Source organism: Cydia splendana, chromosome 12 (assembly GCF_910591565.1).
Source record: "Cydia splendana chromosome 12, ilCydSple1.2, whole genome shotgun sequence".
NCBI lineage: Eukaryota > Metazoa > Arthropoda > Insecta > Lepidoptera > Tortricidae > Cydia > Cydia splendana.
Window position 1 is genome coordinate 8,690,826 of NC_085971.1, and position 12,862 is coordinate 8,703,687.

Genomic DNA, 12,862 nt, shown 5'->3' on the forward strand with positions numbered 1-12,862 from the left:
AAACTCTAGGTCCATGGGGTCCCAGCGCGCATAAGTTGTTCGCAGAAATCGCGAAGCGTCTGGTTGACGTAACTGGTGACCGAAGAGCTGGCGGCTACCTCGCACAACGTATCAGCATTGCGATACAGCGAGGAAATGCCGCCAGCATCCTTGGTACAATGCCTCAAGGGCCTATTTTAGATTTAAGCTAGTTATTAATTTCGTTTAGTAGTACCACTGTATATATATTGTATATTAAAAAAAAAACAAAAAAAAAATTTTTCAGTAATAGATATATGATTTTTTTTACTTCCATTAGAAAGGTACACTATTTGTGATATACTCGTACCTATGATAAAGTTTTTAAATATAAAATAATTACAAACCCCGAAAACACCGTTCAAAATCACATACTAAAAATTATCAACTTCTGGATTTTTCCAAGCTTTCCGACTTTTCGTCTTAAAACGAATGTAATTTTTATAAATTAAAAATATTGCGTAAATTAAACCCTTAAATCATCACCCTACTACTTGACGTTTGGTATAAAGGTGCGTTCAAGAACGTAAGCCTTTTTTTTAAATCTGTGAGCTGTCTAATGCTTTGTAGACATTTGGCAACACTATGCATTTAAGGGTTAAAGGGGTAGAATTTTGTATGGGGACTTAACAACAACTGCACAACAAACTTTGTCAATAGGCACTGTCCTGCCGCGCGGTGTAGCACCGGCGCTGGTGCACGATTTAGTTGAAATTTAGTATAGAGATAGTTTGAGTCCCGGGGAAGGACAAAGGGTAGTTTTCATTCAAGAAATCACCCTTTAAAGGGGTGAAAAGGGAGGTTGAAGTTTGTATGGGGAATCAACAATTTCACGCTAACGAAGTCGCGGGGAAAAGCTAGTATGATTATAAAAAGTTATAGTTTAAGAGGGGCAGTTAGAATTTTGTTCCCGCATTTGTTACGCACATTAATATACTATATTCAAAGTAATAGCTCATTTCGTAACTCGAACGTAACTAAATGTATTAAAATATTTTACGATGCTTGCTGACGTAGATACACTTGACTAGTCCATTTGGTTAATTTTGAGATAACCTCGCATCCATAAGTTTGCCACTACTCAATATATTCAACTTGTATTTTTATTACCAATTACAACCCGATGTTATTATACGGTAAATAAATCAAAAAATCAAAAGATGATCACAGTAAAAAAAATCCAGCTGAGAACCGCAAGCAAGGTTTTACTGAAATAAATATCATTGAAATATCATTAAAATTGAGTTAGTAGGCTATCAACAGCCGCTAATCGTCCAAATGCTATTAAATGTTCGTAACCATGACACTGGATGATGGACTATTCATAGTCTAGTCGGACGATTCACTCTCGCGGCCCTACCGGCCTTGTCTAAAAATACACCGTCTCACTCTGTCGCCAAGAACTAGCCCAGTTCGCTTTCGTGTACACCAACCTTATCACTGAAAATGGCTGAAAGATTACAAGATAATCGACTAACGTCAATAGTCCCACATGATTCAGTGTTTACAAAGTGCAAATTTGTATTTGACGTGTAGGTGTAGTGCAGCGGGTTATTTCTAGGATGTCGTCTACAACGTCACTCGCGGGAAAAAAATGTTAGTACCTATTATTAGTTGTGTGTCTGGTTAGTTTGCTAGATTAGTCTGGCCTATACGTTTTTGTGTTGTATAATTTGATTATAGTCGCGCGCACCTGTAGTTCGTTCTGTGAAGGTGTCTTTCACACCACGCTAGCTATGAACAAATAAACAAAATGAAGTTTTCAAGTTACAATTATTAATAATTAGGAAAGGATATTATACAATGTTGATACGGAAATATATTTATTAATAGCTAGTCAAACAATGTTCGGATGTGTAATGTTATTAGGTGTACTTATAAGTATTTAAGTTGTTTGAAGAATGATGCCTTTAAGTAAGTATCTCTATAACTTAATGTAATTTTCTAAAGAAGATTAAAAATTATATTTTTTTTAATTTAATTTGTTCTCAATACGGATTATATACTAATTGCTTTGTTATCGATTGAGGCTATCAATTATCTACTAAATGATATCGCGTCATTACTTGGATTTTCAATAATTGTTATGACGAAGGAAAATATTCTGTTAATTTATAGTATTTATGTGACTGCTGGATAATAAAAGGCATCAAAATACGGGTGTGGGTTTATCAAACGAGCGAAGCGAGTTTCATAATAGGATCACACGAGTGTTTAATGCTTAATTATGTACATAGTTACCTACACACACTGTTTTATCTACACACATATTATAAGCTCTCTATGACATCATAGTTCAGTAACCACATGTTACGACCCGCATTGCGGCATCGATATCTCAGAAATATCTTTATTTCTTCTAATTACTCAGTTTATACTTTTCAATTTTATATATACCTACAATACTTCTCAGTGCTCTCATATATGCTAAAAATACGAAGAAAATTGTACACGTACCTACTAAAATTACGATAATGAACTTGATTTTTTTACAATTTAAAAAGAACATAAAATAGCCTAACAAAAAAAAGGGTAGAAATTAAAAAGTGGCAACACTGTAGTGTCTTCCCGTTTTCTTATACATATAGATTGATTTGAAAGGGACGACACTACAGTATTTCCATTTTTTAATTTCTACTCTCTTTTATCAGACTATAATTGCTGCAAGACGTTTTCATGCATTTGAGTGTAATGTATTTGCGAATTAAGCCCTCGTATGCCGAGCGCGGATCCGCGTACGTGGAAAATATTAGAAAATAATAATCACGGCACACGAGAGGTTAAGTATGACGCGGTTTTGCGTGAACTTAATCAATACTACAAGTCATCAAAGATAATTTTACTTGATTTTAGAATACTATAATATTAGATGAAAAATGAATACATACAACTACTATGTGTAGTTTTCTTCAGATAGAATAAAATATACTCATTGTAAGAAATCTACTTAGCTATTATTTGTATTGCGGCCAATTTCTGTAATAAGGTAACGTAAAATAAGGCAATCCTACTCTACAATATTTCCTTTCCAGTGGTACTGGGTACCCTGCTTGAGACGGACCACTACGAGAGCCTTGTGAAGGATCTGACATGCACGAAATGCAACAAGTACATGAAACCCCCTATCCACTTGTGTGTGGACGGTCATAGCATATGTGGATCTTGCTTTGAAAAGAGCTTCCAGTGCCATGTATGCAAGGTGAGTGTACCATTTTACGAGTATATTAAACTGTTTGTTATAATTTATAATGTTTCTTAGTCGTGATATTAAAAGTCAAAACATTTTCACTGATACGTTGCTAGGCTTCCACCAATTGTTACCATAATTGATTCCTAGCAAACAAAAGCGCCTATTTATATGCCGACGACGATTTATGGCTTAGATTGTTTATCGGGTGAAATTGATTTCATTGTATGTAACCCTTTGGTAATATGATTGAAGCCGTTCAGTCCTATAGTTCGTTTTTTTTAGCATTAGAAAGAACTTGAAAGAAGGTAAGCGATCTTGACATTGTCTATTAATTGAAAAACGCCTTTTAAAAATCAATAAGTACCTATTACTTATGAAAGCAGAAGAATATAAATGATCGTATAAGATTCATAATTGTTACATATTTGCCGTAACTTATTTTTAAATTGTGTTTTTCAATTAAAAGACACATCAAGATTGTTTACTTTATTTCTAATGCTAAAAAAGACGAACTATAAGTCAGCTAAAATGTAAATATCAATAATAACTAAACCGTGATCCTTTCAGAAAGAGTTCTCTCTCATCCGGCCGATGGTGCTGGAATCTCTGGCCAACAAGGTGCTTTTCCCCTGCGTGAACAGCGGCTGCCCGAAGCACGCCACGCTGCCGCTGCTCGAGAGGCACTCAGCGCATTGCCAATATCGCATCATCAACTGTTTCATGGCCCGAGTTTATGGTAAACATGCAAATAGTTCTAGAAATCAGTGATCACCCTGTCAATTGTTTTTATGTATTATTATCTCATTATTGTGCATCTAGCTGGTATAAGAACAGCAAACAACAAAATTCTTTTTTAATCACTTCTGGCTCAATTGACCCATTTTATTTCTTCGATAGGTTATTTAAGGGGCTAGTATTCTGATCATAATAGCCTTAACAAAAATAGCCTAGGACAACTTCATAATCAGAATTAAGTGACGGAATGTTCTAATCGCGAGAGCAACGCAATTTAATCAAGGAAATCGATAGTGACAGCTACTATTTCCCATTGCCTTAAGGCTGCACCAACAACGCTGTGTTAGAAAATCTGCTGCAGTTGCCATCCAAATGTAGGTAACTTTTTAAACAAGTGCTGAATAACATCACAGACTTATCTATACCTAATGTGTCACGCCCTCGCCAGACAAAAAATGAAGGACTTTGGAGCAGGATATCTGGAACCAAAGGACTTTAAAACGCTACCCATGAGCTCCATCATCCGGCTCTTGAGTAGTTGACGGATCTTTCCTAGGGGGTAATTGCACAAAAGATCTCTATGGGTCGAAGTGTTCAAGGGCCCCCAAAAAACATAAGATATCTATACCTAATTAGAGCAGCCAGCAATTTAAAGTGAACGTATAATCTTTTTGCAGGAGAATGCAAATGGGAAGGCAGAGCTGGTGAGTGGATGGACCACTGTTTTGTCGAGCACAAGACTCGAGTCACCGAAGTCCCGTTCATCACCGTGAAGGACAAGTGGGACCCCAAGAGGACGGAGCCTGTCCTCAACTACTTCTTGCTTAAGTGCTACGAGAAGGTGTTCAACATTTACCAGATTTATGATAAGAGGGGAGGTAAGTTTTACTATTTTATTTTCAGGATTTCAAAATCTGGAAATCTCAATCTCAGGGTTTTTCAAAAAAGGAATGTACCGGTTTTTGTATAAACTCCCATGCTGGGATTATCCATATGCTACGGTAGCCGCTTACTGGTAGGCAGGCTTATCATATTCTGCAATCTTCAATGGAATCAAATCAAACTGCACCGGAAACGTATATAGCCGACATTTTCCTACAGTAACTTATTTTTAAATTAAATTTCCCAAAGCACCGATATTGATGCAATTTGGTGTTTTCTCTACAGACGAAAAGAAAAATATTTTTAGCGAAATTAACCAAATCATTCTGACAGCATAGGAAATAGCCTGCAAATTATTATTTTCTTTATTTCCAGGAAGAATGATGTGGACAGTTTTGGTGAATGATGAGCACGCCGAGAAATTCTACTTTGAAGTTGATATATTTTTACCAAGTCTGCCAAGTAAAAGAATAATGTATAGGTAAGACGTGACTGAATTTTATAATTAGTATGGTTATTAGTATTATAATATCACTAAATTAAAATATAGGTGCTTATACATATTTCGTAGTATGAATGAATAAGAAACCATCATCTAGAGTCGCATTTGTGTTACATGTCATTGTATGAGAAATTTGATAGTTTACAGGAAGAAACCAAACTTGCCTTTTTAATACAAAATTTAATGCCAATTAAAAAAGTAAAATTTATCATAAACATTGAAATCTTAAAAATATAATACAAAAATGAATAATAAAGTTCAAACGCAATGTACTTAAAGAAGAAACAATAAGAAAAATGAATTCAGGTCATAACTCATAACACTTGATACAAACCAATTTGTATAAAGGGGCCCCATGCGTCTCTTCAATTTTCGAGTTAAATATGAATTTATTATTCTTCATACGCATGAAAAGGGAATTTTCGCGTTATTTCATTTGCATAAGAAATACTCTTAATGCCGACATTACGAGTACCGACCCCAATTCACCTTGTTTATCCTAATTTTAAACTCTTTCCCTAAGGAGTGTTTAAATAATATAAATAGGTCAAATCTTTTTAAACACTCCAAGATAAGTGCAAATTGAACAGAACCCGCCATATTTATGGCTTAATCTTCCGTTTGTTAATGATATCGCATCGTTTACCAAGTTTGCTGAAAATTATGTTTATTTCCTTGGGGAGAAATGAGTATCTTTTTGTAAGGAAAATGATTTTAGGGCGGAAATTTAAATGCCGTCATATTTTTAAACCGAGCTTGTTACAATACGTGTTCGCAAACGACAATATTTTGATTATCATAGGTTTGTAAAGGTAAAACCAATTGTATTTTGTGTAGGATACCCACGCGGAAAGTACATGTATGTTCACTTTGATAACATTTTGAGTTATCCCGTTTTAAAATTATGAACGATGTAATTTTAATATATATGTACGTAAAACGCTTTTTATAATGTAAAATATATAATATACAATGTCAATATTTAAAATAAAAAAATTGAGTAGGGAATAGTTTATTACGAACATTTTCATGATAAATTCTTATTTTCCGAAAAAAGTGTCCATGTACCTTTCCTGAGGTCTTAAAAAGGCTCCTACTACTGGGTATACAATCCTCAAACCAACAAAGGCTATACAGCACTGCACTAATTCGTCATGTGGTGCCATATATGTCTAAGCAGTCTTTAGAGTATCTCGTGCTTGGTATATAAGATAAGTATTATAAAAAGTATTTTCTGTAATTTTAACTTTAACTTGTTTTAAACAGACGTCCCTGTAAGTGTGAGAAGGACGCAGACTTCCTGGAGCACACCCAGAACGTGTACATTCCTGTAGAAAACGTGTTCTCCATGCTGGATGAAAGCGAGTCCATGAACTTTACTGTTCGGATTGGTAAGTTATATTATTTACGATCAAACCTCAATGAAACTCATCTAAAAGCTCTGCGTCTCCGCCAACGCTGCATACCTACTGCGACATATTGTCATATATCATAGAAATGCCGCTGCGTTTCCATAGGTACGTCGAGATGTTTTATACAGCGCACATCGATTCGATTGATGAATCGAAGACTAAGGTTTTATTTATTTATAATTAAATAATGAAGAAAGGATTAAGGTACCTATCAAGTTACAATTATGTATTTGTTATCTTTGTTATATTTGTTTGTACGGTCAACCGGCGATTTACGGGAGAGTTGAAAGCGAGGCGCGCAAACAGCGAGTTCGCCAAGACTCTTACTCTCAAATATCTAAACACAACGTTTTTGTCGAGGAGTTCGAAGGCATACCTACTCAGATATAATATTTCCAGCTATTATATAGCTTTTGTGCCTTTTCAATGTGATACCTATTAAGTCGGTATTAAACGATTTCACTTTTTTCTAGGCGAGGTGGAAAACCTGGCGCTACTGGAATCGCCTTCAGTGAGCGAAAGTCGCATCCTTCTACACGACGACGAAGAGATCCTTCACATCGACAATTAAATTACATACCATAACATATAAATGATACAGCATTGTAACTTTATTTAATAAAATTTCGTGAAGTCAAATAATTATTACTTAAGGTGGTGGTACTAGTGCTCGACATGCTAATGCCGTAATGCCCAATAGATGACACCCTGCTGTCACCTCTATTGACAGACCGCATCGAGCACCAGTACCACCACCTTACTGCTTTTCAAATTAATTGATATAAAATGTTATTTTGAGACTAATATGCTTTAATGTGACAGATAGGTGAACGTTGTCATCACATAATAACAAAAATACCAACAATATTTTAATTATAATGTATAAAAATACAACAGAAATACCTAAATGCGTTATTCTACGTAGGTTTATTTATTTCGCGTGCTAAAAATCCTTTATATCAACTACAGCTTACTAAAAACAAATGTGTTTTAAAAATATACCGATGTATGAAATATTCAATACACGCCAGCATTCATGACAAAACATCATAACTGCGAGAATCTACAGATATTATAAATATAAATATTGGACATTCTTATAAATTAATATATAAATACTTAAAGACATAGAAACACCCATGACTCAAGATCAAATAGGTATCTGTGCTCATCACACAAATAAATACCCTTACCGGGATTTGAAGCCAGGACCATCGGCTTCATAGGCAGGGTACTACCCACTAGAGTTAATCGGTCGTGAAACTTAAAAATTGGTTTTGATAAAATTTTATAGCTATTTTGCACCTTTCATTTCATAAACTATCATAAGTCATAAGCTATGTCAGGTTGTTTAACGATATTACACATTTAATAGCTGCGTTTATACCCATATTTTCATTATATTGCCTTCTCATGTGAAACTACTCATAAATCGTACCTAAGTTGGTGTACCTAATGTGTAATAATTAATTAAAACATTAAATTTATTCTTATTTACTTACCCACATTGGTTATATTGGCAATTGAAATGGTAATTTTATGTCATATGCAGAGTTTAATTATTGAGCTTTTATGGAGGGAATTGGTATTTAATATACTGAAATTTTTATTGGTTATTTTGCACATTTTTTAAACTTATACGATTTTCATTTAGAGTCTAAATACTAACAATATTAGCGTCTTAATTTGAGAAGCTATTGTTAGTATGTACGAAATGACTGAATACAACCTCATACAGAAATAGTGACTCAAATATAGTTTTTTGAAATGTAGGTACCTACCACTTACATGCACTTTTCATGAAGGGAATGTCAAGAACAAGTACTCCAGTATTTCGAAGGTCCAATTCTTTGGACTAGTCTTGTCTAAGTATCCAGCGATTGAGTGTCAGTCAAGCGTGAACTAACAGCAAAAGCGACTGAACTATTTAGATTGGCTTGTTAGGGTAGGGATGTACTGGACTTCTATTTATTGATTTAAATATTAACGTAAATCGCAAATGGCGTTGCATTTTTATTATTTATTATATTTACATTTTAGCATGATTTTAGTAAGCTTGGTTTCGAGTTCGTCCGCGCAAAACTTTCCTCTCACTCCTATACAAATTTTAATATCACATTCACCCTCTTAGAATTTCAAGGACACTTCAAACCCAAAAATTTTAAATTACAATTCATCACGTCTACAACCTTACCAAGATGACATTGGTGGTACAAAGAAAATATGAGATACAAACATACTAGCCTGTATTATGACTTGCAACTAAAGGATGGCCCACGTTAGACCGGGCCGACCGGGCCGTGTCCGGACCGGAGCTTCCGGCGCTTACTTTTCTATGATAGATGACAGGTGATCACGTGATGCTTTCCATAGAAAACGAAGCTCCGGAAGCTCCGGCCCGGACACGGCCCAGTCTAACGTAAGTCATCCTTAACTTATTTGCATGCTACTAGAAACATGACGGTTGACGTTACTGATCGTTTCATAAAACTTTGTGAGAACTACTTTCCCATCTCTAGTTCATTGCTTTTTATACTGCCATGACTGGCAGCAAACGAACTGAAAATTTACAACTAAAATAAAAATATATCGGTACGTACTGCAATCGATCTCCCACAAACCATTAAACGCCAAGCGGACGATAGAAAATATCGGAAAAAGCGACCACGACAAAGCAAAATACTCCTTTGAAACTATTCTTCGGTCTCCATTTATGGACGTTTGGCAACTCCGGTGCGGTTGGATGATTTTTAAACTTTACCTTACTTGATACGAAAATGGGACGCGCTTGAATAATCACAACGTGGGTACAAAAAGGAAGCGGGTGAATGTTAATAAATACTACATACATGTAGGGTATAGCTATACTAGCTATTATTCCTATTAACCGTAAAACAGATGCGAGCGATGATATAGATAAGCTGGAGAAACTTCAAGATGGTGACTGCGGACAGGAGATTTTAGAATTTACTCGTTTTTATGGTATAAGTGTCTAAGCATCTGAATCTAGTATCTGATTTTTGTAAAACGAAGATTATCTAAATATCATTGCTCGGGCAGACAAACTATATCAACGGTGTAAGAATACACTTACGACCCAATTGTTCACTATTTTGGACACATGTACCTACCTACGCATCCCTGTATTTAACCTTGCTATACTTTCCTGTAAACGAAACTGTAAGCAGTCATCATTTCCGCGTGTCTAATACCAGCCATTTCCGTTTTTTTTTCCAGGTTATGGGTACCTGTATTTTCTACTAAAAAGATTTCGTTTGGGTTTGTCCATTGGTATATTCGTACATTGATATGGAGCCAGTAAATAGTATAAATGACTGACTAAAATATAGTACCTACCTACCTGCCTTTCACATCATATTATACTGAGTCGACCCGCGGCTAGGATATAAATAACTTTATAGAATGCATCAAGTGGGCTTCATATTCGTTTGTTAAATACAGTTTAAAAATAGACTGAGAAAGGTCATGTCACTACTGTCCACAAATACCACAAAATTCCATCAATAACTAGCGGTTTTATGTTACAATAAAATATAAAGTGTTCAAAATTATGCTTATATAAACTGTTCTACATTACTCTCAACTCTCAAGTAGTAATTTTCGGTATAAGTAGTAGTAGGTACTTAGCTGAGATTTTGAATGAGATACTAACGTCCCTTAGTCTCGTCTTATTCAGGAAGCACTTAACAACAAAATACCGAACAAAAAGAGTAATTATTTAGGTAACACTAAATAAAGAAATGAAAAAGAACGGAGAACATTTACTTTGCCCAACTTAACTGAGAAATAAATATCTATTGGCCAACTTTATTAATCTTATCTGCTCCTGTTTTAATTTTCGTGCACGTGTCTAATTGTAAGCAATGACTTTAATCGTAAGCTGTACCAACATTAACATTTTTGAGGGACCATTGGTAGGATTTCTTTGCAATAAGATTGAGATCGATGGTACGTGTGCTTCATAACCTATTTTTCGCATACTTCGATTCGAGATGCGTCACATCGTGTGCAATAGTTGCTACAAAATTTAAAAATGCTGCTTCGAGACCCGAGCCTACACTGCGTAGCACACCACAGCGCTGCGTAGTAGCTCGAACGGGTTAATATTTTAACTGTTCATTGCAATAATAAATTTCAGCGCAATGTTTAATTGGCATATTGTACAAAAGTGTTTCGTGTCGCTGGGAATCATGCTGTAAATCACGCCGCAGAATTATGAGAGCGTGAAATTTATTACATTCGCTTCGGGTTGCAAATTTTCATCATAGAGAGTAATTTTCTACACAATACGGACTTATTTACGGGTCCACGTCTGTTGCTGTTTAGGGCTAGTTGTTTTACGACATCCTGTAAATATATTAATTGTCTTCATTATGTAATCTTGTTAGGGTAAGTAAAGCAACTTGAATGTATGGGTAAGTAGCTTAATAAGTAAATACGTCATAATGAGGGATATTTAATTTTTTGGTTGAAGAGAAAACTGATGGATTTTACGTCGAAATACAACAAATATTAACCGTCAATTTCTGTGCAAGTTCAGGAGTGGGATGAAAAATACAATCGTGTTGTGAATGACTTTATTATACACGGTGGCCAAAAAATAAGTGCATTCTCGTTGCCAGAGAGGTTTTGGGATTATACTGAGCAACTTTAACTGTACATATGGAACAAACCCCGAAATCATGAAAAAAAATTTACCCTTCTATAGAAAATGGACCAGCCAAAATGTATGAAACAGCCAAATTTTTTTTACCATTTTAATCCCAAAACCTCCCTGGCAACGGGAACGCACTTCTTTTTTAGCCACCCTATATTTACTTATTTACATTTCAATACTGTAAGCACGGGATAAATTCGAACAAGCCAACCAGTTAATCGGATCTGCTCAAATTTCTCGAGTAACGCAAACCGTTTAATTATTAATACGTTTCTTGTTTACAAAAGCCGTCCTATTTAACCGAAACTACTATGGCAAGTTATCCGAATACCAAACTATGTTTACGGTTTATTTGAATAAACCTCATTTGCACCTTGAACACATTTACAGTGATACTGAATTTCAAACATTCCATTCGTTAAGTCATTTATTTATTAAATGTGTCTACGTACAAATTACTTTTGCGCTACAAGGTGGAAACACAGTATACAGAGTTCACGAGGCATTTTCATATTTTAAAATATGATTTATACGATGATATACGATCCATATCTCTGTTCAATTTGCTTGCTGTATTAGTATTGTAAGGTGTATTATACTTATGAAACTATACTTTTGAGTAGATGCGCTTTAAAATCAGATTATGACCGTATGGCGAGTTCTTTGGACTGAAAAGATTGACAATGTACCGGACAGCGACTTAAGTCGATGGAAAAAATTGCGGCTTTGTCGTTTTTTTTTTTCACATAATAATAACCTTTAAAGTTACCTAACTTAAATCTTTTATTTTTCCTTATTTTATCAGTATTTTTAAAGATGTTCTAGTTCACGTATTCGAATACAATTAAGGGATTCATGAAGTTTAAGAAATTGCATTTGTCTATTTTACCGCGACAGATAAACCAGAACTCCATCCAGTTTGAATTAGAATCATATCAAAGCGTAGTTCATGTCCGTACAAAGAAAAATAAGAATATCTAAAGAAACTTGTTGTACTGTTTAATATTCTGAGTGCTGCCGGAAGTCTGTCGTTTGACTACTCATTAAGGGCGACAGCGCCCAGGAATGCGCTTCATTATTTCTTGGCTTTCTCAAATTGCGACCGACGTCTGCTCGCAGCTGGCGAAATGTTCAAATTTGAATATCTTCTTGAATAAACATTCATATGTACCTATGAACATAAAGTGTGATAGCGTGGCTTAATGAAAGTCTTTTATGCAGCTATTTCGTTGAGTTTTCTTTAAGTAAAGGATTCACGCTACATCTTGCTAGTCCGCAACACTAGAGGTACTTACATACTCCAGTAAAGATACGCTTACGTTAAACATTAATTAGTAATAGGCAATTTTGTTTTTATTCCTGTTCTTTAGATCATTTTAAGATACTTTATTTTCGAATCCAAAAAACTTTCTGTCCGGAAGTAGGTAAAAAAAAATAGTTAAAAA

General features: G+C 35.0%; 1 protein-coding gene across 2 annotated transcripts; it reads left to right on the forward strand.

The window, feature by feature from the left end:
- The first annotated feature begins 1,349 nt into the window (after nt 1-1,349).
- Nucleotides 1,350-7,385, forward strand: LOC134795778 (zinc finger TRAF-type-containing protein 1). Of its 2 annotated transcripts, none has more exons than XM_063767713.1 (7): nt 1,350-1,614; nt 3,051-3,217; nt 3,776-3,944; nt 4,621-4,821; nt 5,201-5,306; nt 6,594-6,718; nt 7,213-7,385. In XM_063767713.1, the coding sequence occupies exons 1-7, from the start codon at nt 1,581-1,583 to the stop codon at nt 7,308-7,310; spliced, it is 900 nt and encodes a 299-aa protein (XP_063623783.1). In that variant the 5' UTR covers nt 1,350-1,580; the 3' UTR covers nt 7,311-7,385. The 2 variants fall into 2 exon arrangements, with proteins under 2 accessions (XP_063623783.1, XP_063623785.1); XM_063767715.1 differs by lacking the exon at nt 1,350-1,614 and adding an exon at nt 1,805-1,932.
- The last annotated feature ends 5,477 nt before the right edge of the window (nt 7,386-12,862 follow it).

What these genes read in the sequence shown, in the direction of transcription:
- LOC134795778 (XM_063767713.1), top strand. Translation starts at nt 1,581, where the DNA reads ATGTCGTCTACAACGTCACTCGCGGGAAAAAAAT. An exon ending in AGTAAAAGAATAATGTATAG is followed by an intron (nt 5,307 to 6,593) that starts GTAAGACGTGAC and finishes TGTTTTAAACAG; the next exon opens with ACGTCCCTGTAAGTGTGAGA. An exon ending in GAACTTTACTGTTCGGATTG is followed by an intron (nt 6,719 to 7,212) that starts GTAAGTTATATT and finishes ACTTTTTTCTAG; the next exon opens with GCGAGGTGGAAAACCTGGCG.